At 43.7% G+C, this 27,828-nt stretch overlaps 3 protein-coding genes across 3 annotated transcripts; all 3 read left to right on the top strand.

Annotated features, from left to right (window-relative positions):
• Nucleotides 1-38: 38 nt before the first annotated feature.
• LOC123493523 (uncharacterized) lies at nt 39-2,166 on the top strand. The gene has a single exon (XM_045227232.2). The coding sequence runs from the start codon at nt 615-617 to the stop codon at nt 1,689-1,691; it is 1,077 nt and encodes a 358-aa protein (XP_045083167.2). The 5' UTR covers nt 39-614; the 3' UTR covers nt 1,692-2,166.
• On the top strand, nt 1,735-3,848 carry LOC123493522 (uncharacterized). The gene is made up of 4 exons (XM_073497294.1): nt 1,735-1,989; nt 2,057-3,025; nt 3,203-3,304; nt 3,789-3,848. The coding sequence occupies exons 1-4, from the start codon at nt 1,735-1,737 to the stop codon at nt 3,846-3,848; spliced, it is 1,386 nt and encodes a 461-aa protein (XP_073353395.1).
• A 15,228-nt stretch (nt 3,849-19,076) lies between these two features.
• LOC109745948 (probable 2-oxoglutarate-dependent dioxygenase SLC1) lies at nt 19,077-23,345 on the top strand. Its single transcript, XM_020305060.4, has 3 exons — nt 19,077-19,762; nt 21,421-21,745; nt 22,827-23,345. Exons 1-3 carry the CDS (start codon nt 19,161-19,163, stop codon nt 23,073-23,075), a joined length of 1,176 nt encoding a protein of 391 aa, XP_020160649.1. The 5' UTR covers nt 19,077-19,160; the 3' UTR covers nt 23,076-23,345.
• Nucleotides 23,346-27,828: the final 4,483 nt, after the last annotated feature.

Below are 27,828 nucleotides of genomic sequence, written 5' to 3'. Positions count from 1 at the left end.
AAGTAAAATTGTTTATTAACCATTTGTCTGTTATTTCATTTTGCAGTTTGTATGATGACATTTTGGATGTTAGGTTCTTTTTTGATGCTTCAGAAATGTTAGAGCTGAAGCTCTGCAGTTCAGATGTAACATACCTGAATATGATTGCAGTGATGGAAACCCAAGGATTTAGTGAATATGATCTGCTGTTTCACATTGAGAATCCAGATTTAGGGGAGAAAGGATTGGAGATGGTAGAGAGTAATGCTGAGTTGCAACTAGTAAAGAGGTAGGTTGAGGAGTGTAAGGTTTTAAATTTGCTAGTGAGGGCATGTCCACCTCCTTGCAGCAAGTTTGAGAGGCAAGAATTATCCACTGTTGTGTATGAAGAGCCTGTGTTATATGATCTCAGTGAGCCACCCATCTATGCTGTTGATGAAGAAGGAGTTGCCTTTGAAAGTCAGAGTAGCAGCTGCAGTTTAGTAGCTCATGGTACTGGTGTTTGCACACAAGAGAGCAAGAATGTAAAAGGAAAACTGAAAGCTGTTTTGGAAATAGAAGAAGAAGAGGGATATGATGGCAGTGGTGGTTCTGATTATGAAGGTGAAGATGACAGTGATGTAAACCCTTTTTATATGGGTGATGCTGATGACATAGAGATGGATGAGGGAAAGAAACAGAGAGAGTATGATGAAGTAGAAGAGGAAGAAACAGATGATGAAGAATCTGAGGAGGAAGAAATGGTGCATTACTCTGGTGACACAGAGGTTGAGGAACCTTTTGAAATGGATGAGGATGACAAGGTTGTTTCACAGGATGAAGAAACTGTAATTGTACATGAAGAGAAGAAGAAGAAGAAACAGAAGCTTCCAGTTAGGAAAGGGCCTACAACAAGGACACATTCAAGTGTAGTTCAAGAGGAGGAACCTGATTTCCAACCTTCATCTGATGAAGAAGAGAAAGGATTGTTGAAGGAGGCTGATGATGATGGTTATGAGCCATTGTCATTTGTGCTGCCAAAGAAAAGGAAGAGCAGGGCAAAGCAGAGGCCTCCTAGAAAATGGTACAATGAGAAAATGGAGGCACCACATGAGCAATTATGTCTACAGATATGTTTCAAGGATCAACATCAATTCAGAGAGGCTTTGTTGAACTTACACATCACTCAAGGCAGAAACTTCAAATATCATAGGAACTCAGATCAAAGAATAATTGTAGAATGCAACCAAAAACATTGCAACTTCTTTATGGTGGGAGCAGTTATAAAAGGTGAAACTACTTTTGTAATTAAGAAGATGAGAATTAAGCACACTTGCCCTATTAGTACAGAGACAACAAGGGTAAGTGCCAAGTGGCTTGCACAGAAGTATGAGTCACTGTTCAGATCTGATCTAACAACTGGCATTCAGACTTTGATTGATGCCTGCATGGAGAAGTATGGTGTGGATGTGCCCAAGTCAATGGCATATAGGGCAAAGAACCTAGCTATTGATGTTGTGCTAGGAGACCACAAGAAGCAATACCCTAGGTTGAAAGACTATGCTCAGACAGTGATGGATACAAACCCTGGGAGTAGAGTAGTAGTCAGTACTGTAACTCCAACACCCACTGAAAAAATCCCCCATCCAGGTCCAAGATTCCATGCTATGTTCTATTGCATCAATGGAGCAAGGGAGGGGTTTCTCAAGGGGTGCAGACCATTCATTGGTTAGTTTGTTCACCTTGTGCATTAGTTACATATTGTTTCATCTTGAAATGCATTTGAATGTTTTTAATACTGAATTTGCTTGCTCAGGTGTTGATGGGTGCTTCATTAAGTTAACTACTGGTGCTCAACTACTTGCTGCCACTGGTAGAGATGGCAACAACAATATATACCCACTAGCATTTGGTATTGTTGGGCAAGAGGACACACCTAACTGGTATTGGTTTCTACACCAACTTAAAATCTGCCTAGGAGGAGAAGTGGGAAGGTTTGGTCCATATACAATAATGTCAGATAGACAAAAGGTATGTGCTTGCATCTTATGTCATTGTTCCTATATGGTTGTTTTGTGCTAGATAGTAGCTTAGCTAGTTTAATTGTGTGTCCCAGGGCCTACTAAATGCAGTGAATGCTGTCTTTCCTAAGTGCAACCAAAGGTTCTGCCTTAGGCATATCTATGCAAACTTCCAAAATGCTGGGTTTAGGGGGGAAGATCTGAAAAAGTGTATGGATAATGCTGCCTATGCATATAGTGAACACAAATTTAACATTGCAATGAATGACCTTAGAGCTGAGTGTGAGCAAGCTTGGGAGTGGCTTTGTCAAATACCCAAGAAAACATGGGCAAGGCATGCATTTGACACAAACTGCAAGACTGACCTTGTAGTTAACAATTTATCTGAGGTGTTCAACAAGTATGTCCTAGATGTTAGGAAGAAACCAATTAGGACAATGTGTGATGGAATAAAGGATAAGCAGATGGTGAGGTGGCATAGGAATAGGGAGAGTGGAAAGAAAGCTAGATGGGACATAACACCCCATTATAGTGAGAAGCTAGAGGTTGAGAAGGAGAGGGCCAAATATTGCAAACCAATTCAAGCTGGTGTGGACTTGTGGCAAGTTACAAGTGGGCAGCAAACCCATGCTGTTAACTTGCAAATGCACACATGTGGGTGCAGAAAATGGGACCTAAGTGGCATCCCATGTAACCATGCCATCTCAGCAATAAACAAGGCCAAAAGAAAACCAGAGGATTATGTCAGCAAGTTCTTCAAGAAAGAAATTTATCTGGCAGCTTATGAACCAATGATCTATCCAGTTCCTGGTGAGCATGACTGGACAAGGACCCCTGGTCCAGACATTGACCCACCTGCATTTAAAGTGAAGAGAGGAAGAAAGAAAGAGAAGAGGATCAAGGGGAAATTTGAAGTTCCAAAGCCTAAGGCGACATCAAGAATGGGGACTATAACATGTGGCGATTGTAGACTGCAAGGACATAGGTACACAAGCTGCAGCAAGCAGTTGAAGCCTGAGCTGGCTTTGAGGAAGAACAAACATGTGGTAATCCTCTAATAAGTAGTAACAGGTTTTCCTTCTTGTACATTCTATTTTTTAAGTACTAACTCATTTTCCTTCTTTGTTTATGCAAGCCTCTTGCAAGGAATTCCAATGCTGGTGCTGCTGCTACTACACAAGCATCAAGAACTTCTCATCCAGCTCCTACAACAACACCAACAGCTGGAACATGAGCTGGGAGAGGAGCTGGGAGAGGGGCTGCAGCTGCAGCTGCTGGGAGTGGTGCTGCTAGAGGTGCTGGTAGAGGTGCTGGGAGAGGGAGAGGTACATTCTCTGCCCCAAGGCAATCTGGTCCCTCCACATCTACTGCTCCCTCTACATCTACTGCTACTCCACCTTCTGGTGGTAGAAACAGAGGATGGAGAGCCTACTTCTATGCAAGTGGTAACCACTAAATGGCACATGTGCAATGTAATGTTCAAAACTAGATACTTCATGTGTGTTCTTGCATCCTATGGTACAATGTGATCTTGCTGGTGCTCTCAGTGTACTTTGCTGGTGCTCTTATTGTACTTTGCTGGTGTACTTTAAGAATCAATGCCATATATGGCTTTTGTTCATGTGGATGGATGGATTTATTTATTAGTTAATGCCATTTCTGGAGCTGGCTTTTGTTCATGTGGATGGATGTGATCTTGCTATTTATTAGTTAATCAATGCCTGGAATGGACTATGTTCATGTGGATGGTTCTTTTTATATCTTTTTATGATTGATATGTTCATGACAATGGTGCATACTATTGGATAGAGTAACTCTGTTGCTGGATATATTGCTGGATATATTGTTGGATATGTTGTTAAGGTCTAGGCTAAAAAAGAAGCACTTTGGGTTTTCGGTGGCTCGGGGTCGACGGAACCACCTAAAGGCATCATTTAGGGTCTAGGGTGGCTCGGGGTCGACGAAACCACCTAAAGGCATCAACTAGGGTTTTGGTGGCTCGGGGTCGACGAAACCACCTAAAGGCATCAACTAGGGTTTTGGTGGCTCGGGGTCGACGAAAACACCTAAACCTATCATCTAGGCTCTAGGATGGCTCGGGGTCGACGGAACCACCTAAAGGCATCAACTAGGGTTTTGGTGGCTCGGGGTCGACGAAAACACCTAAACCTATCATCTAGGCTCTAGGGTGGCTCGGGTCGACGGAACCACCTAAAGGCATGTAACACCCCGAGAATCATGCTACAGTAACTCCCTGTGATTAAGCTAATCATGTTGCTAAACAGGGCTTGATCACATTTGAATCACATTTCCTTTTCAAAACTCCTAGTTCAAACTTCAATTAAATTTAAAAGTGGAAAATAAAACTTTTCAAATGTCAAAACTAAAATGTTCTAAAGGTGACAAATAAATCATATGTAATATTGGTGGAGGAACCAAGTCTTTATAAAATGTTTAAATGCACCAAACTAATTAAATCAGTAGCTAAAACCATTAATTAAATGCCTTTTGTATTTTGTAAAATATTAAACTATATTATTTTGGGATGAAACTTTTTGTGGTTGTGACTTATTTGGTAACAACAAATTAGGTGCCATTTTGGTATTTTGCTAAAACAAAATAAAAGAGAAACTAGAAATAAAACAGAAAAGAAAAATAAAAAAAGGGCAAAAGGAAAGAAACCCCCCCCCCCCCCCGGCTCCCCAAGGGCCTTGGCCCACTGGCCCAGCCGGCCGAATCGGTCCAGCGGCCCAGCAAGCCCCCCTCCCCTTGTCGTCTTTCCCCCTCCTCGTCTGTTCACCCGACCGAGGGCGCACGCCCTCGCCGTCCCCGCCGGACCTGCTCGCCGCCCCACGCCGCCACATCGCCGAGGGGATAAGGACGAGTCCCCTAGGCCTCGTCGACAACCCTCGAGATCTTTCTCCCCCGCCTGCTCCTCTCCCTTGCTTTTCCATCTCGCCCGAACACCATCATCGCCGCCGTTCGCCATTAACGCGGCCACCATGCTCCCCGCGCCTCGCCGAGGAGTCCAACAGCTCCGCCTGCTTCCTCTACTCCATCTCTGACCAAGGGTTCGAGCTCGGCGCCACCACAGCCCCGGAATCGAGTTCTTCCGCGCCTACGGTCGCCGGCGCTCCTCCGCCGATTGCCGACGCCCTGCTGCTCCTAAGCCACCACCGTGGCCTCCGTGTGCCTCCCCGGTGAGCAGTCTCTCCTTCCCCCTCTCTCAGCGCTGCCCGTAGATGCCCGTAGCCGCCACTTCCATTTCACCCGAGCTTTTCTCCGCCGCGGTGCTCGTCGCCGTCGCTACCGACGATAAAGTGCTCAACCGAGCTCGTAGACGTGCTCCGGGCACCTCTAGGACCCCGTCGGACCCCTCTTTTGGGCATGTCGCAGCCTCTGTCGTTGTTCGCGATGACGCCAGATCACCGGCGTCCGCCACGGTCGACACCGCCGTCGATGTAACGCGCCACTCCGGTCGAGTTAGCCCATGGGACCGACGTAGATCGATGCGGCGTCGGACGCTCGATCGAACGCGCCTAGCCGCACCTCTCCCCGTGCCCCGTAGCGTTTTTCCGACGAAGTCCGGCGATGCTCCGCCGCGGAGATGGTCGCCGGCGTGTCTCCGGCGCCGCCCGCCGACGTGGCCCTCCGGGCCCCACCCCAGTGCCCCTGCCAGTGGCCCCCACGGGCCCCAGTTGACTGGGTTGACCCAGTCAACTGCTGACTGGGCAGGCCCAGTCACTGACATGCGGGCCCCGCCGCAAAAATTAAAAAAGGAAAAGAAAAAGAAAATGTTTTATAAATAAAAATAATTAATTTAGTTAATTTCTCACTGACATATGGGGCCCACCCCTCTAATTATACTGTTAGTTTAGTTTAACTAAATGTTAGACTAACAGAGGCTGACATGTGGGTCCCACTGGACCCACCTGTCTGGTTTGACTGGTCAGCCGACCTATTGACCTGCTGACGTCAGCATTGCCTCATGCTGACGTCATAATTCATTTTTTTAATATAAATAATTCCAGAAATTCAAATAAACTTTGAAAATTCATATCTTTTAAACCGTAACTCGGATGAAAATGTTTTCTATATGAAAGTTGCTCAGAACGACGAGACGAATCCGAATACGCAATCCGTTCATCCACCACACCTCCCTAACCTATCGAGCTAGCAACTTTCCCCCTCCGGTCCGTCTGTCCGAAAACGTGAAACATCGGGAATACCTCCCGGATGTTCCCCCCCTTCACCGGTATCACCTACTGTCGCGTTAGGACACCCCTAGAACCGCTCATTGTCATGTCACGCATCGTCATGCTTATGTTTGCATTGTATTTACTGTTTCTTCCCCCTCTCCTCTCCGGTAGACTACGAGACCGACACTGCTGCTGCCCAGTTCGACTACGGAGTTGACGACCCCTCCTACTTGCCAGAGCAACCAGGCAAGCCCCCCCCCCTTGATCACCAGATATCGCCTACTCTACTCTCTACTACTTGCATTAGAGTAGTGTAGCTTGTTACTGCTTTCGATTAATCCTATTCTGTTGCATAGCCTGTCATTGTTTGTTTCCCTTACCTGCTATCCTACTGCTTAGTATAGGATGCTAGTGTTCCATCAGTGGCCCTACACTCTTGTCCGTCTGCCATGCTATACTACTGGGCCGTGATCACTTCGGGAGGTGATCACGGGTATATGCTATATACATGACACATGTGGTGACTAAAGTCGGGTCGGCTCGAGGAGTACCCGCAAGTGATTCTGGTGAGGGGGCTGAAAGGACAGGTGGCTCCACCCCGGTAGAGGTGGGCCTGGGTTCCTGACGGCCCCCGACTGTTACTTTATGGCGGAGCGACAGGGCAGGTTGAGACCGCCTAGGTGAGAGGTGGGCCTGGCCCTAGTCGGCATTCGCGGATACACAACACGCTTAACGAGTTCTGGGTATTTGATCTGAGTCTGGCCATTTGGTCTATACGCACTAACCATCTACGTGGGAGTAGTTATGGGTATCCCGACGTCGTGGTATCAGCCGAAGCTCTTTTGACGTCAGCAACTGAGTGGCGCGCGCCGGATTGGACTGGAACGCCACTAGGCTAGGTCTGCTTCCGGCCGCGTACGCAACGTGCAGGTGTGCATAGGGCGATGGGCCCAGACCCCTGCGCGCATAGGTTTAGACCGGCGTGCTGACCTCTCTGTTGAGCCTAGGTGGGGCTGCGACATGTTGATCTTACGAGGCCGGGCATGACCCAGAAAAGTGTGTCCGGCCAAATGTGATCGAGCGTGTTGGGTTATGTGGTGCACCCCTGCAGGGAAGTTTATCTATTCGAATAGCCGTGTCCCTCGGTAAAAGGACGACCCGGAGTTGTACCTTGAGCTTATGACAACTAGAACTGGATACTGAATAAAATACACCCTTCCAAGTGCCAGATACAACCCGGTGATCGCTCTCTAACAGGGCGACGAGGAGGGGATTGCCGGGTAGGATTATGCTATGCGATGCTACTTGGAGGACTTCAATCTACTCTCTTCTACATGCTGCAAGATGGAGATGTCCAGAAGCGTAGTCTTCGACAGGACTAGCTATCCCCCTCTTATTCTGGCATTCTGCAGTTCAGTCCACTGATATGCCCCTTTACACATATACCCATGCATATGTAGTATAGCTCCTTGCTTGCGAGTACTTTGGATGAGTACTCACGGTTGCTTCTCTCCCTCTTTTCCCCCTTTTTCTTTTCTATCTGGTTGTCACAACCAGATGCTGGAGTCCAGGAGCCAGACGCCACCGTCGACGACGACACCTACGACACTGGAGGTGCCTACTACTACGTGCAGGCCGCTGACGACGACCAGGAGTAGTTAGGAGGTCCCAGGCAGGAGGCCTTGCCTTTTCGATCGTTGCTACTTTTGTGCTAGCCTTCTTAAGGCAAACTTGTTTAACTTATGTCTGTACTCAGATATTGTTGCTTCCGCTGACTCGTCTATGATCGAGCACTTGTATTCGAGCCCTCGAGGCCCCTGGCTTGTATTATGATGCTTGTATGACTTATTTATGTTGTAGAGTTGTGTTGTGATATCTTCCCGTGAGTCCCTGATCGTGATCGTACACATTTGCGTGCATGATTAGTGTACGGTCAAATCGGGGGCGTCACAAGGCATCAACTAGGGTCTAGGGTGGCTCGGGGTCGACGGAACCACCTAAACCTATCATCTAGGCTCTAGGGTGGCTCGGGGTCAACGAAAACACCTAAACCTATCAATTAGGGTTTTGGTGGCTCGGGGTCGACGAAAACACCTAAAGGCATCAACTAGGGTCTAGGGTGGCTCGGGGACGACGGAAACACCTAAAGGCATCAACTAGGGTCTAGGGTGGCTCGGGGTCGACGGAACCACCTAAAGGCATCAACTAGGGTTTTGGTGGCTCGGGGTCGACGGAACCACCTAAAGCATTCAATTAGGGTCTAGGGTGGCTCGGGGTCGACGGAACCACCTAAAGCATCACTGTAACATAACATATGTAACTATTCCTTTTGCAAATGCATTTAAACCATCAATATAACATAAGCATCACTCTAACATAAGCATCACTCTAACATAAGCATTACTTTTGCAAATGCATTTAAGCATTTAAGCATCACTATAACATAAGTAACACTGGAGTTCAACACATTATAGAATACACATCCATTGTTCACATTACATAGTGGAGTTCAAATGCACAATCCATCCTTTTCTCACAAAAGGATGAATAGCATAACTACTAGGTACATAAACAACCAGAGTTCACAATTAGTACTAGAACCATACATTACACAACCATAATTCTAAGTTACTAGGTCATTGCACAACCATCATTCCCAAAAGGTCTGCAATGCCCACTAATCTCAAGTCATCTTGTTCAGTTCTGCAAGATGGCCTGGATCCCCTTGATCTTCTCCTTCAGCTTCTCCTCTGCCTTGATGAGCTCAGTAATCTTAAACTCTTGCATCTGCTTCTCTTCATTATGGTTTTCCTTGAGCTTCAGCAGATCAGCAACCTGGAGCTTCAACTCTAGCTTCTCTTGGGTGAGCTTCTCCTCAAACTTTATGAACTCTGCATTCTTCAACTCCAAATTCATCCTAGCCTCACTCAACAATTCCTTCTCTTTCATATTCTTCAACTTCAAGTTTTGGATGACAGTTGCTTGAGCACTTGTCAGGTTGCACAGGAGTTCATACTTTTGTTGAAGCTTCTGTGTAGCTGCATCTTTCTTTGCCATTTCTACATTCATACCAGCCACCAATTCATCTCTGCATTGGTGCTGATATGTGACAGCAGACTGCAGATAACTGAAATCCACAACCCTATCCTGCTGAAAGTCCACAAGTTGATGCACATCTTTCACTAACTTGTCATAGTCTGCATCCAGCTTGTTCTTTTCTTCTGTCAACTCATGAATAGTTAGAGCACTTTGAAGATTATCATTCACCCTAGCAGACTTGCTCTCTTCAACCATTGACCAAAGCTTCAGCAATGCATTCTCCATTGTTGGGGGCCACTGCTCATCAACCCACTGAACAAACCCACAATTCTGACCTTCCTGGAAAAATTAGAAGGGCAAAATTTAGTACAATACAACTACTAAGAGTACTAAGCAACAGTTAGTTCATGGCAGTACCTAATGTTGGCACTGACATTAACTGGATTTGCACAGCCATTTGCTAAGCAACAGGACCACATTGTAAAATAAATTAATGTAATCCTACAATGGATGATCAACTCATATATTTACTAGGCACCAGAGTAACACTCCATTCAACTTAGAAGTTGCTAAGCAACAGCAGTTGCTAAGAATTGACCATTAATATAATGGAATCCTAACAGTAATAAGCAACACAATGTGAACTACTTTGCCCACCTAAATACACTACACTAGCCTGTAGCAACAAACTAGCTAATGAGACTACCTACTGTCAGCAGTAAGCAATTGTTACTAACTGGCTCCACTGAACTTAATATTGAGCAACACTGCATTTGGAAAGAAGTGTAAATAAATAGCATGTGCACACAACAGGAGCATATATTTTAGCAGAAATGCATTCCACTGAACTTAATAATGATCATTCCTAACAAATTTAGCATGCACATAACTGAATCACAGGTGGCAAACAAGACTCTGCCACTTTCAATGAACACATCCAGTGCTTAATCACCAAGGCAAGAAAATTACCGGCCCTGCACATGCTAAGAACCTTCTCCCAGTCATTGTTCCTTCAAACGCAACAAGCCTCTCTGATGGCTTCCCATGCTTCTCGCACAACACTATCAGATCTAGCTCAAGACCCTTGTAATCCGGGTCCTCAAGAGAGAAAGGCACCTGCCCAAGCAAAATCCAAGTTACCATCATGTGTAGAGGACGAGGACAAATCAAATCAAACGAAATCCTAACAACAAAGACCACCTACACACAAAAATCCCCAAATTTCCTAAACCTAACCCTAACCCTAGCTCCAATGGAGTAACTTACCTGGTTCAGCCCATCGGTGGAGGTTTCGGAGTGCATGTACGGGAGGCTTGAGTTGTCGTCGCTGCTCTCGTCCTCCAGAACCATGGCTGCAGCGGCGTGCTGTGGTGGCCGGCGGTGGCGGGCGCAGGCGACGGCGAGGCAGAGAGCAGGAAGAAAGAAAGAAGAAGGCGAGCGGGGTCGGGGTCGGGGTCTGGCTCGGTCGCACATAAACGGTCCGAGCCGGCCTCGTCCGAGTCAGCGCGCAGCCAGCGCAGGCAACGCGCGCACTGGCCAGTGTGGCGCCTGACGGGCGGGCCCAATCGGTCAGCTTTAGTGTCAATACGTACAAAACGAGCTTTTAGTCTTTTTTTGCAACGGCTAGCCCCAATCTTGGTACTGACACGTAAAAATTACCAATCTTGGTACCAATCTGCTTCCAATGCCCCAATTGTGGTACTTCTGTGCAATTTACTCCGTCAGCAGGGAAGCGTGAAGTGAAGATGGCTACCAATCAGGGCCACGACGAACTGTTCGTTCCAGCCGTCGCGGTCATCTGCACCATTTCGGTCGATATCTTTGTGCATCTCAGTTGCCACGTGCTACCTCTTGAGCTCACGTTGGTTTTTCCCTTGAAGAGAAAGGGTGACGCAGCAAAGTAGAGTAAGTATTTCCCTCAGTTTTGAGAACCAAGGTATCAATCCAGTAGGAGACAATGCACAAGCCATCGAATACCTGCACAAACAAACACCAATTTGCACCCAACGTGATAAAGGGGTTGTCAATCCCTTCACGGTTATTTGCAAAGTGAGGTCTGATAGAGATGGATAAACGGTAAAGTAATATTTTTGGTGTTTTTGGATTATGGAACGGAAAGTAAAAGGTTGCAAAGAAAGTAAATAGGAAACTAAAATTATAGATCGTAAACTTATATGATGGAAAGTAGACTCGGTGGCCATAGGTTTCACTAGAGGCTTCTCTCAAGATAGAAAATATTACGGCAGGTGAACAAATTACTGCCGAGCAATTGATAGAAAAACGCAAAATTATGACGATATCTAAGGCAATGATCATGAATATAGGCATCATGTCCGTGTGAAGTAGACCGAAACGATTCTGCATCTACTACTATTACTCCACACATGGACCGACTCCTGCCTGCATCTAGAGTATTAAGTCCATGAAGAACAGAGTAACGCATTAGGTAAGATGACATGATGTAGAGGAATTAACTCAAGCAATATGATGAAAACCCCATCTTTTTATCCTTGATGGCAACAATACAATACGTGCCTTGCTGCCCCTGCTGTCACTGGGAAAGGACACCGCAAGATTGAACCCAAAGCTAATCACTTCTCCCATTGCAAGAAAAACCAATCTAGTTGGCCAAATCAAATCGATAGTTCGAAGAGACTTGCAAAGATATCAAATCATGCATATAAGAATTCAGAGAAAATTCAAATAATATTCATAGATAAGCTGATCATAAATCTACAATTCATCGGATCTCGGCAAACACACCGTAAAAGAGTATTACATCGAATAGATCTCCAAGAACATCGAGGAGAACTTTGTATTGAGAATCAAAGAGAGAGAAGAAGCCATCTAGCTACTAGCTATGGACCCGTAGGTCTGTGGTAAACTACTCACGCTTCATCGGAGGGGCAATGGTGTTGATGTGGAAGCCCTCGTGATCGAATCCCCCTTCAGCAGGACGCCGGAAAAGGCCCCTAGATGGGATCTCACAGGTACAGAAGGTTGCGGCGGCGGAAAAGTGGTTTCGTGGCTCCCTTGGTAGGTTTTGGGATATTTGAGAATATATAGGCGGAAGAAATAGGTCGGTGGAGTCACGAGGGGCCCACAAAGGTGGGAGCGCCCTATGCCCCTGGGCACGCCCTCCAACCTTGTGGCCGCCTCGTGGCTTCCCTGACGTGCACTCCAAGCCCTCTGGATGTCTTCTGGTCCAAGAAAAATCATCGCGAAAGTTTCATTCCGTTTGGACTCCGTTTAGTATTCCTTTTCTGCGAAACTCTAAAACAAGGAAAAACAGGAACTGGCGCTAGGCTCTAGGTTAATAGGTTAGTTCCAATAATCATATAAAATTGCATATTAATGCATATAAAACATCGAAAACAGACAATATAATAGCATGGAACAATAAAAAAAATATAGATACGATGGAGACGTATCACCACAATAATGCACATCGGCAAGTACGTCAGGAGGGCGACACAACGTCCATCCAACACATCACACTTGGAAAATATGTGATGATTTGTTCTTTTTGGGGGGGGGGGCGTTGAGAATCAGTCCAGCCACAAATTACAATACAAGGAGAGAGCTATTGCAATACAAAATACAGAGGGGGGAGGGGGGGGGGGGGGGGGGGGTTTGCCCCCTTGGAAAATATTAATACGTTATATGCTTAGATATATGCACTGTTCTTTATTGTAGTAACCCTATGTGATATCATCCTACTCTCAATGAAGAGTCACATCCATTTTCTTGAGAGAATGCTATCATGGCTTGCATTATTAATCAAATAACATTTACATCCTCACTTAACAAAAATACAATAAAACTTGACGGGTCCTCTACCTAAACATCTCCTTGAGGACCACGCTCTCTAGCTAAAGTGCGAGCTACACAATTGGTTTGCACATGGTGAGACCAGATTGATGAGGGTGCTAACTATACCGATCATATCAGACGTTTGCCTGGCCTACAAAGAGCTGTGTGAGACCATATTGATGAGGCTGCCGAATTTCTATCATTCCCCTTCGCTGGAGCCGGGGGGCGCAGCCAGCGGCCAATTCCAGTTAAACATATAACCAGTGTTACTGGGAGGGAAGACAAAGACATGGCTATCTCTATCTTCTGCACAGACTAGATGCATGCACACCATACTAAGTACTCTCTTCGTTTCTAGACCTAAGCCTGTGTATGTAGTCCATATTGAAATCTCTCAACAGGTTATATTTAAAAACGGATGGAGTATCTGGAAAGCAAATTCATCGGAATCACAAGGACACACTGGTTGCAGGTATAAGACAGAGGGGCCAAACTTTAGCTACATTTTGTGGTCCATGCATTATATGACGGCTATTATTTAGTTTTGGTGGATATGACGACTCTGCTAGAGTTGTTCATAACTCACAGTTATATAACAACACTTGGCCAAAACACTATACTTAACTAAAAGAAGTATTACAGCCGCACTATAAGGGGTTGTTTGGTTGGATAGGCTATCCCTCAGGTGATTAGATGGTTAGGGATAGCCAGTTTGTAGATGGTTGCTAGATGTTTGGTTTAGGGATGACCAGGGACGTGGGCAGCCAAGATTCTGTGAATATCCCTCAAAACGTGGTCGAGCACATCTGCAAAAATATGAAAGAAAGCTGTGTTGGGATTCTGCTATAAGGGAGAAATGTTGTCCTCATAGATACAAGTACAGCAAAGAAAAGAATGCTGGAATTCTGTGTGTCATACAAATCAATGAATTCCTTACAAATTTTATGGCCATCTATGAATCCATCCATGAGCAAGCAACGACATAGTGCAAAAACACGTGACACGTCAAGTCTCTCAAAAAAGCCGGGATACGCAAACCCCGCAAACCCTTTCTTCATAATACTCACCAAATTAAATCCCAGTTTGCAAAATGGTGGTATTTTCTATGGCCATGATAATTAATCATCCTAGGGGCAGTACGCACGTGTGTCATTTGGGAATTGAACAACCTTAACGACCCTTTTAGGGAACTTCATACTAGTGTAGAAGAGAGATAAGGCGATTGAGGAAGAACAAACCACTGAAATCTGATTGATGCAATTGTACCGTGCTCAGTCTACATTGTTAATTACACAACGATTTCTATTACCATTTCTCATACGCACGCAAGACCAGACCACCTTGCAGGGATTACATATTTGCTTGCCTGGGAATGACCGTTTTGCGTTCTCTACGAGAGCAAATCTTGGTCTGCGGCGCACGGAAACCCCTCTTGTGTTGAACCATGACAAGCTTGGGTTGCGACTCACATGTCGCTCAAGCTTTCCTCTGCTCTTCCTCCATTTTGGCTAACCAACATCCCATGTTTCCTCAGTATAAGGCCTCCTTTGGTTTGGAGAAATTTTGTAGGAATTTCATAGGATAGGGTTTTTATAGGAAAAATTCATTTAGAGCCCTTTGGTTTGTAGGAATGAAATCCTATGCCTATGAAGGAATTCTTCCTATCCTCCACATTTCATAGGAAAATAAACATTAGCCTAGACTCAATGGAAAAAATCCTATGATGTGAATCAAAGGATATCTCTTTTCCTATTCCTACTTATAGGATTTGAGATGCATGTCATCTCATTTTCTATAACTTTCCTATTCCTATGATTTCCCTACCCTATGAACCAAAGGAGGCCTAATCCTCCTCATTTGCTCGCGAACTGACGTATGTAATGCCACGTCAGCTGTATGTACGCGCGTAGTCGTAGTTTAGGTCCATGGTTTAGATCTATCGATCTGAACGCATGCATGTATGGACGTAAGTAGCTGCTTACGTCGTGCATACAACCACGTACGTACGTACGTACTCGCGGCCTTGACTTGGAACTGCATGCATGCATGCTCCTACTAGTCTACTACTAGTAGTACTTAATCAATTGGTCAATTCCTCTAGAATAGTGACTTCTAACCACGTGAAGAAATGTTGACTTGACCGAATGCATCCATAAATGTTACTCCTCCATAAATTGCATCGTGACTAACTGATAATGCCATGTCAGCCGTACCCGGTACGTACGTAGGCATGCATGCGTGCCTGCGTATGTATGTTGTTTAGTTCCATGGTATGGTCTACATCTATGGATCTGAACGCATGTATACATGGTCATAAGTAGCTGCCTCGTGCTCATGCTACTCGCGACTTTGACTCTACAGGAACTGCATGTTCATTGGTCATCATATATATTCCTCTAGAATGTTGACTTGACCACAAGAAATGTTGACTTGACATGCATGCACGAAGAATATAATGGATGGACTGCAAATGACCAACTCGATCGACCATGCATATGGATGCCAGAGCCCATCTGTATGCACTGACTAACTGTTGCTGGAACATTCCTGACCGACCAGTGGTACCTCCTGTCTGTATTCTCGAATGAAGAAGAGTATGCATACTAGCTGGTGTATTCCGTATAATTTTGATTTTTGAGCAGAAGAATATGCATGCGCATTTCACCTTTGAAAATTCTCCTCTCTCAAAAGAAGATTCATTGTTTGCAAGACAAGAGCTATGCAATATCATACCATGACAAGTTAGTAACTGACTTAATACTATGTATGATTTGATTTATACTCCCGCCGTTCCTAAATATAAGACGTTTTGGTAGTAGATGACATCATGTTGTTTAGCACACAAAATTGCCCACTAGATGACTAGAGATCGTCAAGCACACCGTGTGTACGACACGGTATGTGGTATGTGCGGTAAGCAACGTCATATTTGAAACTGAGCTATGATTCTTTAGGTTGTTAGACAAAAAAATCCAAAAAAAAGCACACCGTGTGTCTCATTAAGTCGAGTGATGAACTTAGCAAGAGACGATCTATATTTCGGGTCAACAGCGAGAGGCCTGTGATGTGATGACCTCATCAACCTCAAACCCAGGGTAGTGCGAGTGAGTGCGTGACAGTGTGAATCTACGTCATTAGCTCTACCCGACATTCGAAAACTATGGGTAACAGATGCCTTGCGCACACAAAATAACAATTCAATGGCCATTCAGAGCAATCGACCGAGCGTCACTGAAAATAGTACTAAAATCTTTAGGCATCCTGCTTGCTGGTTAAGCTAGATAGACAGCTAGGGTTTCGGATACCGTTCATTGCATGGGCACGATCAACGGCAGAGCCTTTTAACTAGTCTTAGTTAATATGTTCACCTTAGTCAAACCGAATTAGTATTATTATTTTTGCGGGGGAAACCGAATTAGTATAACTGAGTTAATTACCACTAGATAGGGTTTCAGATACCGTTCTATGCATTTGCATACGCTCGATCGGAGCTTTGTTAACTAACTAGTAGTCTTTTAGTTAAGTTAGCTTTTCAGTTTAGTCAAATCTCAGCTAGAAAGGTTCGATGGAGAGAGCCTTTCATGCATGCGTTGGGACACATATACTTATGCATGAACAAAAACAGAAAAGCAAGAAGAAGAATGCGATTAGTTTTGCCGGCCGGCGCCTTTTGCCCTTTAATTCTTTCTTGTCATGCGTGCCAGCTGAATTCAGTTGGCATCTCTATTTCCTTTTCAATATGTGCATGCATATTGGATCAATGCCCTAGCTAGAGCTAGATCATAGCTAAGCATAAGCAGCGTATATCATGTGATCACATATTAGCGGCTATCAATCATTCAGAGCACGTTATAGGTCGCCGATCTCTTCGTCATGTCATGTAGGATTTCATTGACATGGATGAGAGCCATGTCTCTCGCCCATGCCTACGACTCCGAAAAAGGCCAAGACCAGCATTTAAGTAGAAATTTTTGTGTGGAAAATCTAGGTACTATAGTGGCATATACTAGTTTTCCTTTCATACACATTTTTATTTACTTTTTTAAAAGAAGACGTGAACAATTAAGTGATAAACAAATTCCATTTCAAACAAAACGCTGACACCACCCTTGTCCTAAGACTAGCCACAATGGGTAGTAACATAGAGTAGTAACATGGGCATGTTACTACTCTATGTTACTACCTCTATAGTGGGAAGTAACATATGCGTGGTAACATGCAATACTTCATTTATTATGCTATAGACTCATCTTGCTTTGATATGTGTGATGTTACAGTAACTAGCTAAGTTACTAGAACTACCTTTCTCTTCATTAACTCATTGCCACATAGACAAATTTGCTGAGTTGGACTTGAAGTTACTGCTGAAGTTACTCCCACTGTGGCTAGTCTAAGAAATGATCTGCATTCTCCAATATGCATCTTTGGATTTTTCATATATATATAGTTGCGTGCCAGCAAGAAGATTAATTATGAGATTCCGCATCATGAGAATACTTATTTCCAGGGCGAATGTAATGGTGCAATTCTCACTTTGCCGATGCACATGCCACTACATTTGTAACTATTGATTAGTAATTTTTTTTTAAAACAATGATAATTACCGCACATTTTGGAGGACGTCATCTATCTTATCTATTTGCGATTGGAGAGGAAAACAAATATTAACCGGAGAATCACTTATTGCTTGGAAATGTCGACACAAAAGTGTGGCACATATATAAATATACCTCCCTAGGAAGATATACATAACAAAGTGATGGAACAAACAAAAGCAGCTAGCTAGCTGTAAAAAAAGAAAAAAAAATGCCAAGAAAGATCTTGCATGGATCCTGTCGATGGAACACTCAAAGTGATCGGGGCGTACGTGTGTGGCGCTGCGCGGGCACACGCAGCAGCCAGAATCTGGAAAATAATCTGACGGTCGACCGGGACCAATCTCCTTTCCTTTCCTTTGCTAGGGCATCAATCATTGCCGCATCTGATGCATTTTTTCCCGCGCATGCAGCGGCAGATGCATTGCATGCATGTATAGAGCTATTGATATATGCTACCTTTGGAAAACACAAGTCACAGATTGACACAACTCATGCTAGGCTCTACGTCTACTCAACTCAGCTCAGCTCAACTCAACTCAACTCAAGATATATTTGTGGTGGAGGTGAGATCATGGGTGGGTACATATCGCACCATCACTATCTATATATCATGCTAGCTACACTAGTCTCAGTGGTCGTTTCCTATTCGTCGTATATGTAAGCTTGACATGTCACTTTGATATATTCATCACTCTGTATATAACACCTCTTGGCTCACTCGGGTGTATATGCACACGATGTAGGAAAAAAAGATTGTAAATACAAAAAAGTCAACAAAAGTTCAAACCTTTTGGGAACAAACTTGATCTTATTTTGTACCCATATAAAAACGTTTTGACCAAACAAAAACACCCGTTGACTTGTGTGCAGAATTTAAAAATAGAACTTCCAAAGACTAAAACCGTAAATAGTGACTTGTAGATTGTGTTGTTGTTTTCTCGTCCACAATACCCTGACATGCATTTCTCCTATATTGTGTTATTGTAATGTATTTGTGCTTAATTAATCGATGACGCAAATCTTTTGCCTCTCCTTTGGGAAAAAGATAGTAGACATATGGAACTCTTGAAGAGTTTTTTCAAAAACTGTGGGCGTGATTTTGAAAACAAGCGGCAGACAAAGCGGTCAGAGATGAGAGATGGTGGTTTTCTACAGGAAGGAAAATAGACCTTTTATTTGCAAGAAAGTGATTGGATGAGCCTCCATGTGTTTTCAGGTCAGGTCAGGTCAGGTAGTAGCAGTGTAGTGTAGGTAGGAGCTAGGAGGTGCACGTGGCAGCTCCTGGGGCGTCTCGTCCTCCGACGTGGACGGACAGATCAGCTACACGTGTCGCCCCTCCGATGTGGGGGGGTCAACGCAGGCAGCAATGGAAAGCAGAGCACCTCCTCCTCCTCCTCTGCTGCTGCTGCTTCTTCTTCCTCCGGCCTATAAATAGATACCCTCCTCTGCTCTCCCTCCAACTCATCCGCAGGCTCTACTCTTCCCCAAAGATCCGACCCACAGACCACGAGACCTACCTCTCGCTTCGATCAATGGCGATCCTCCCCGCTGCCGCCGAGAGCAGCAGCAGCCATGCTGGCCATTCACAGCAGCAGCAACTCGAGCCAACCACCTGCAACGCACCGGCGTCTTCCTCCTCGTCGGAGTCCAAGCAGGCACCGCAAGAGGAGGAGCCGAACAAGGGCGTGCGGCACCTGTGCGAGCGCGGCGTGACGTCCCTCCCGCCGCGCTACGTGCTGCCGCCCTCCGACCGCCCGGCCCCGGCTGCACCGCGCGGCATCCCGGTCATCGACATGGCCCGCCTCCGCTCCACGGTCCCCTCCGAGCGCGCCGCGGAGCTGGCGCGGCTCGACGCGGCGTGCCGCGACCTGGGCTTCTTCCAGGCGGTGAACCACGGCGCCGGCGACAAGGCAAAGGCCATGCTGGACGTGGCGGCGCGCTTCTTCGCGCTGCCGTTCGAGGAGCGGGCGCGGCACATGTCCCCCGACATCCGGGCGCCGGTGCGGTACGGCACCAGCTTCAACCAGCTCAACGACGGCGTGCTCTGCTGGCGCGACTTCCTCAAGCTGCTCTGCAACCCGGCCAGGCTCGACGACGTCCTGCCCTCATGGCCCCACAACCCGTCCGACCTCAGGTACGTAGTACAGTCCAAAACTATGCATGATGATGTGATGTGATGTGTATCAACATATGATTTGATTTGTCGCTCTATGTATGTATGGTGTCCTGGAGTCTATATTTAGCAATTTGGTATTCCCTCTCACTAAGCTAGCTGATAATGATAATATTACTATCTACGGTAGCTGGTAATAGGGTCGCGCTCATGGACTCCTCTATTTTAACATCAATCACTGCATCATATTTTTATATCCTATATACATTTTTATCTTACGTTACAAGTCAAACGAGAACGTAAGAAAACATTAGCTGTAAAAAATATTTTATGTTACGTGAAGACAATACTTCCTCTGTCCCATAATATAAGACATTATTACATCTAATATACACGCCTTAAATTATGGGATGGAGGGAATGGTATACAATATACATAAAAATGCATTTTTTGTGATCTTATGAATTACTTGTATTTTAATTTGTTCGTGCCAAATTTCTCATATATAGTGAATCAATATGAAGATAACTATTTGTATATTAAAAGTAATTAATTAATGAAACGATCGTAAAAATATCTCAGGTTAAAAGTAGCTTGTTCTGACTCCTGGTGATGAATAGCATTACTAGCTGGTAATATTATTCTGCTGTCATTCTCGAATCTCCTTTTATTCTGCTGGTATAGCTAATTTGTGTGGTTGTGGAACTCACTTGCTTTAGTTATTATATTTTGTGGTAGTAATTAATTGTGTGGTTGTGGAAGTCACTTGCTTTGGTATAGTAGTAATAGTATTCTTCTTGTATAGTAGGAGTATTATTTTTGAAGTGTGGGTAGGTGGTGCCACTAGTACAAAACAGGGCTTTCGTCACAGGGCAATATTCACATTAGTCCCGGTTCAGTCACGAACCGGGACTAATGTGAGCATTGGTCCCGGTTCATGCGGCTAAGGCATTAGTCCCGGTTCACCTGGGCCCTTTAGTCCCGGTTGGTGCCACGAACCGGGACTAAAGGATGCGATGCCCATTAGTACCGGTTGGTGCATGCACATAGGAGGGGATTCTCCTGATAACAACAAAAGCTAACAAGGCAGTAAACTAGAGCAGTGGAAGCATCACACTGCTTTTATTCCTCTTTTAGGAATTAAAAAACAAGCCACTCTCAATCTTGAGCAATCTCACCATGGCAGTGAAAGATAGAGGTGAAGTGGACTCCCACACACACATATACATGTGCTGTCTGCTGATGCAACCAAATCCAAATCCAAACACAGAGGGTATCTAGTCTAGCAGCAAATAATTGAGAGAGAAACAAGAGAGAGAGAGAGAGAGAGAGAGAGAGAGAGAGAGAGAGAGAGAGAGAGAGAGAGCAGCCTTTTACATCGTAGGTGTCAGTCTCAGTCAGCAGGAGCCACGCCACAAAACAAACTACTTTCCGGCAGGAGACGAGCCACGCCACAACACAAAACAAACTACTTTCCGGCTGGACGGCCGGCGGCGGCATAGGAATGGGATAGATAGATAGATAAAAACGAATCAAATCCCCAGGAAGATCCACCACTACATATATTCACTTTGTCGCCTGCCAGTCCAATCATGGATGGATGGCACTGTTATTTTCTCTTCATTCACTTTCTACCGGCACCCTCAGCGCTGACGTGTGGGACCCCTCTGTTGTTGCAGGGAGGTGATGTCGGCGTACGCCCGCGCCAACCAGGGTTTGTTCCGGGAGCTGATTGAGGCGGCGCTTGAGGCAATGGGGATCACCGGCGAGGGCGTGCTGGAGGAGCTCGACGGCGGGACTCAGATGATGATGGTCAACTGCTTCCCGGTGTGCCCGGAGCCGGACCTGACGCTGGGGATGCCGCCGCACTCCGACTACGGCTTCCTCACCCTCCTCCTCCAGGACCAGGTCAATGGCCTCGAGGTCTGTCAGGGCGACGACGACTGGCTCCTCGTCGACCCCCTCCCCGGAGCCCTCATCGTCAACGTCGGCGATCACCTCGAGGTTTGTACATATACACATCTCTCGAGGCATACACATCTTCCCACCATCATGGAGATCTCGATGCAACTGTAAAAAAAATAGTTTAGCCCCGACTTCTGCATATTTGGAATGCACATAACTAGTAGCTCTAGCAAAATAGAGTAGAACTGCCGAAATGGCGTCTGTTTTCGCCGATTATAAATAAAGATACTTAGTTGGGCAATCAAATCAAGGGAAATCAGACCGGCCTATGTTTGTGCTAATTAACAAATGTGTAGCCTAGATTGCTTGCTAGATAGCCCGACGATTCATGATGGCAGACAAATATATGGTAGGAGTATGGAAGAAACTAGCTCGAAAAGTCAATCAGGTGGCCGACGCGTCTAGTTGACAAAAGTTTCAGTTCCAAGAAGCAATGCATAGACTATAGTCTTTGATCACACTCTAGTAGTTCAACTCACATGGAAAGATAAGATAATTTAAGATAAGCAATATATGTATAGCAAGTCTTTTGACTTTTGCTCCATCATATCACTCCATAAATGTGTGCACTCCACAATATACATATGCATATATGCTCAACTTTTGCTTTCTGTAAGCAAACCAGCATGACGATGCTTCTTCTTTTGTGCATTAAGCAAAGGGTGCATCTCCTCGTAATTAAGTTATTAATTAAGATGAAATATTTTTACACGATCTAGCCTAGCCTATACACCAGAGAATGCATTCTTATTCGAAACAATGAATCCAACATATTTTTATATTTGCACCATGTCACTCACATCTTACGGCTCACACCACTCGTCGCTCGACAGGCATATACTAGCTTGTATGATTCTTCATAAAAAAAATAAAAGAATGAAAGAATTGGTATGTCATGTGCTCTTAAATCCTATGGAATCAAAAAACTACATGAATTACTAGCAGTCAGTGTGTGATACTACAGAAAAACAATGAGAGTGAATCAAGAGGATTCAAATCCTCTAAAGTTTTCCCAGAAACAAAAAAAAAATCCTCTAAAGTTTATAGAAGTACCTTTGAAGTAAACAAGCCCTGAACTTCCTTACCTGACTGTATTTTTCATAAATATATGGGTGTGCAGATATTCAGCAATGGGCGGTACAAGAGCGTGTTGCATCGGGTGCGAGTGAACTCAACGCAATTGCGGATCTCGGTGGCATCGTTGCACAGCCTTCCACCAGAGCGGGTAATCCGTCCTGCGCCAGAGCTTCTCGCTGATGGTACCCAACGGCGGTATATGGACACCGACCTGACCACCTTCCTCGACTACCTCGCCTCCGCCGAGGGGAAACATAAGACCTTCCTCCAGTCTAGGAGGATCCCTACGTAATCATCCTCATCGACTGAGCTAACTAATTGATATCGTTTAAATCGACCGTCGAGGAGGGTTATGAAGGATTGTGATTGCCGAGGTGCCCTTAATGAATTAGGTTGGTTCATTCTTGACTTTTAGCTACTTAATTATTATTAAGAGCGTCCATCGATTGATGAACGTTGTTATATATGTATGTATGGTACTCCCTACGCAGTTAGCTAGTGTTGTGACACATTCAAGATGTATGTATTGATTTTGGTATCTATGTATCTTTTTTGTTCGAAAGAGGTCGTATCTATGTTTGTGCGAATATAATGAGTCCATTCCACTTTGATCATGAGTTTGTTGCGGCAAATTAACTATCATGGTTGAACGACACAATTGGTTTTCTAAGGTCCATGCTCTTGCGCCAGGACTGAAGAGGTTTAAAGTAGCACCCATGAATATATGAATTCAGTGGTCTAAAATGTCAGCATCACTTTAATACGTCTTGACATGTGTGGCAGATTCAATCTTGTGCAGTTTCTTGCCTTGAGGAATTGAGAAATTAATGTCGACATGTGAAATGTTTAGATAGAGATAACTCTTCTAACGACATCGGTGTATATATCATTGGTTCTCTGCCCTCGAAAGCCATTGTGTCTTCTGTTTTCTCACACGTGTTTCAGGATTAATAATACAATAATATATAGTCCTATACAAAAAAGATAACTTCTACCATTGGAGCATTTCCTATTGATTGGCAACTTATGATAAGAGGCTTGGTAGTTTTTGTTTTTGAACGAAGTGGGTATTTCACAGTTAGACTTGGTGGCAGTCCTCTTCTCCATCTATACTTACACCATTACACGAATCAAAATTTTAGATTGAACATTGTATAAAGGCTGCGTCAATTAATTCGGATGGGGGGGGGGCTACTTATTTATCATCAACTGGAGAAATAGCAAAACCCTTGTTTTTAGCCTTTTTTGGAAATCTTTTTTTAACTCTAGGACGTTGGAAGTAGTTTTTCTAGGTAAAATCGCAAAGCTTTATTCAAATCGTCACAATGTTAACAGGGACAAAAAAATATCACTTGGTTAACCTAACCATGCATGGCAGCCAACCGCTACAGATAAAGCATGCTTTGCGAGCTTGTAAGCTTTGAAATTCAAACTTCTAAACTCATGCGCTATGCTAGATGTGAAAAAAAAATACTTTGATCGTTCTCTGATCTCTTTAATGATGGACCCATAGCTTGTTGCCAGTCTTGCTTGATAACATCTATGACCACTTTATAGTCAGAAGCAACATAAATCTTCTATTCATAGTGATCATCTGCAAGTGCCAGTGATTTCCTAATTTCCAGGGTCATTCATTCCCTTGAACTTGATCGCGAAAAACTACTCGTATTGCACCAAACACACCATTCCTTGCTACAGCTATGTCCACATTAATTTTCACTCGATCTTTAGGTGGAGATAGCTAGCAAGCATGTTGTACATGTTGGCTGTTGTTTAGTGCACTTGAGGGATTAGATAGTATCTGAAGGTTCGCTATGAAGGATGCTATAAAGCAATGCGTAGCATCGGGCTCTGGTGCATTGCTCTCCTCATGGCGCTCCAATTCGCCCAAAGTGTCCCCATCATCTGGGTAAATTCGTCGTGTGATAGCGAGTCATGCATTGCAAAAATCCAAATCTTAGCATTCATATCTTAATTAGCACACATGTGCTCAACCATCTCCTCTGAAGAGAGAGCCCATACACTTCTTGCCATTGAACAATTTAAGAGTGCATGCCGCCATGTGTCCTCAGATCCACACAACGTGCACACACATGTTGTCGGCATGTGGCACTGATGAAGGAGTGTGGCCATTGGCAGAGAATGTTGCGAGAGTCTCTAGAGGAAAACCTTCAACTTCAATGTCACCTTAATTTTCCAGTAAGACATCCATCCATTACAATCAGGTGTAGTATCATATTGTCTTTCGATCTCATCCAACCAACTTTGTGTACTGATGTTCGTTCTCACCACCATTTTGTACGGCGAACTCACAGTGAAGAAGCCCTTGCGGTCCTCAATCCAAGCCCAAAAGTCCTCTTATCTTCTAGTACATAAGGATTTTTTTATATCGCCTCAACATCAATAGGTAAAAATATCGAGCACACCAGATCTTCACTCCACACAACAGAAGTAGCATCAATGAGCTCCAAGACTAGCAATGGTGGTTGCGTGTGTGGGATCCATGAAGTAATGGGTTTCATCATACCCTGTCGGGGATCGTGTTGGTCATCCAAATATTTGTAGATTCTCCAGTGTAGATTCTCTTGTTGATCCCTTGGGCCATGACATCTCTGCCATCCAATATTGTCCGCCATATTTGGGAAGGGTGAGGGCACAGATCGTCCTCCAACAAAGAATTCTCCAGAAAATAAGCAGCCTTGAGGATCTTAGCACTAAGGGATCATGCATGACTTGCCAAGCTTGCCTGGCACGAAGCATCATGTTGAAGATCTCCAGGTCATGAAATCCAAGACCCACATATGCTTAGGCTTGAGAGTCCAGGCTTAAGGTTGGGAAGTAATAAGTGCATCCGGCGTGCGAGTTCGGTCAAGAATTGAGAAGACTAGCACATAAACCAGCCCACTATACATCCTTGATCCTCAAAAAAGGACCGACGAATCGGTGGATACTCTTCCCCGGCACAACCAGCCAATAAGTGGAAGAAAACTCTGCATGCGCAGTGAGGTGGGCTGGCCCAGGTTGTTGCGAGCGGTGTGTTTTGTTCCTTGATTACATTTCCTTCATTCTCACGTTCGTTGTTTGTTTTCTTTTTACTTTTTTCTTTCTGGTTCTTTCTGGCCATTTTCTGTCTTTTATTTGTTTGATTTTCTCGTTTTTCTCCTTTTCTCGTTACTTTTTTCTTCCTTAATACATGGTGAACAATATTTTTAGTACATGGTAATCAAATCTTTAATATATGATGAACCCTTTCTGAATACACACCGAACATTTTCTAACATATGTTGACATTCTTTTAGTACACACTAACGTTTTCATAATACATGGTAAAATTTTTAAATATACATATCTTTATTATACATTGAATATATTTTTATGAACACTCAATATTTTCCTAATACCTGATAGTTTATTAAAATATACGGTGCACATGTTTTTAATATACACTGTAGTTTTTTAAAACTCATACTGAACAATTTTTTGAAATACATTTTTTAATGATTAATAAGGTTTTAAATATTGTACTGCATAAGAAAACAACCTTTTTTGTGGAGAGAAACAAATAGGAAAAAAACATTCACGCCAGAGTGCGCCTGCCGTTTGCATTTATTTCAGGTGTAGCCTTTGCTGTTTGACGACCATCGACTATGCCTAGCTTTGAGCGCTCATCTGAAGCGCCTACGCCAATGGACCGGCTCAAAGGGTGGGGCCTTAAGCGCTCGTTTTCTATCATTTTATTTGTAAATTTTTGTTTATATTAGGAAAATTACATATATGTATATATACATATACTATTGAGATTAATTTTTGACAATATAAATCATGTATTTGAATTTTTCTAAGTATGTACCAAAATATTTCTAATATATACGAATAATCTGCAACATGTATGAAAAAAGCAGACATGAAAACATAAATGTAAAAAATAGATAATTGGTCATTTGATAAAATGTTTAACATGTATCAAAAAATGTTCCTAATGTATACAAAAATGTATAAGGTGAATTTAAAAAATTATAATGTGTACAAAAAAAAGTAGACATCAAAACATGAACTAAATTTTTTATTTGATGTATTTATAAAGTGTTAAACATCTCTAAAAAAATATTCTAATGTCCACGAAACACGTACAATGTGTACGGAAAAAGTAGACATCAAAACATAAATATAAAAAAGTTAATCATGTATTTAGAAAATTTTAAACATGTATACAACAATGTCCTGATGTATAAAAAATATAGAAGATGTAGGTCCAAATGAGACATAAAAAACATTTTGATAAAATGTTAATTATGTGTATAAAAATGATTCTGGTGTAAACAAAGAATGTACAATATGTGGCTAAACTAAAATAATCATCAAAGCATAAATTTGGGAAAATATTAAGCACATGTTTGAAAAATATTAAACATGTATTAAAAAACGTACATGATGTATGCGAAAAATGTTAACTTGTGTTGAAAACTGCCGAAGAAGACTAAGCAAGGAACAAAAGAAAAATAAAACAAAAAATCAGAGAAATCCAACAAGATACAAAAAATCAAAGTACAACGACTAAAAATGAACTAAGCGATGAAGAAATTGAAAAGACCAAAGAAAAAAAGAGGAAGAAAAATCCGAAACTAGCAGCGTTAGAACGAAAACACAACTCTATGGATCTGAATGTAATTTTTATTATTTCTGATGTTCGTTGTACTGCCATGATTGAAAATGAATAGATCGAAAGTTTTCTCGGAAAAAAAAAGAACACACGACTCATAAAACACGTCACTATGCCGACCTATTCATGTGGCACTACGGGGAAATGAAGGAAGGAGGACTACCATTACGCAAGAAGGAGAGCACCTAATCAAGGCGTATCCTTTGGAGGTCTCCCGCAAAGGTCTTTTTTTTTGCCTAAGAGCGCACCAACTGGTACGCCTAGCAACCGACACGTGTGGAGGTCTTGGCGCATCCTCGTGATTTTCTTTTTTATTTATGTACGTGTTTTTTGGTTTTATTTTGTTTCTTGGGTTTTTCCTTGGATTTGGTGAAAAAAAAATTAA

This window comes from Aegilops tauschii, chromosome 4 (genome assembly GCF_002575655.3).
Source record: "Aegilops tauschii subsp. strangulata cultivar AL8/78 chromosome 4, Aet v6.0, whole genome shotgun sequence".
NCBI lineage: Eukaryota > Viridiplantae > Streptophyta > Magnoliopsida > Poales > Poaceae > Aegilops > Aegilops tauschii.
The sequence above is the reverse complement of the archived record's forward strand: the minus strand, read 5'-3'. Positions and strand labels throughout refer to the sequence as shown.

Bases quoted from the DNA above. Each gene is read 5' to 3' on its own strand.
- LOC123493523 (XM_045227232.2), top strand. From the start codon at position 615: ATGGGTGATGCTGATGACATAGAGATGGATGAGGGAAAGAAACAGAGA.
- LOC123493522 (XM_073497294.1), top strand. From the start codon at position 1,735: ATGCATTTGAATGTTTTTAATACTGAATTTGCTTGCTCAGGTGTTGAT. The intron at 1,990-2,056 runs GTATGTGCTTGC...TAGCTTAGCTAG, and splicing joins TAATGTCAGATAGACAAAAG to TTTAATTGTGTGTCCCAGGG. The intron at 3,026-3,202 runs GTAATCCTCTAA...CAACACCAACAG, and splicing joins TGAGGAAGAACAAACATGTG to CTGGAACATGAGCTGGGAGA.
- LOC109745948 (XM_020305060.4), top strand. From the start codon at position 19,161: ATGGCGATCCTCCCCGCTGCCGCCGAGAGCAGCAGCAGCCATGCTGGC. The intron at 19,763-21,420 runs GTACGTAGTACA...CTGTTGTTGCAG, and splicing joins CACAACCCGTCCGACCTCAG to GGAGGTGATGTCGGCGTACG. The intron at 21,746-22,826 runs GTTTGTACATAT...ATGGGTGTGCAG, and splicing joins ACGTCGGCGATCACCTCGAG to ATATTCAGCAATGGGCGGTA.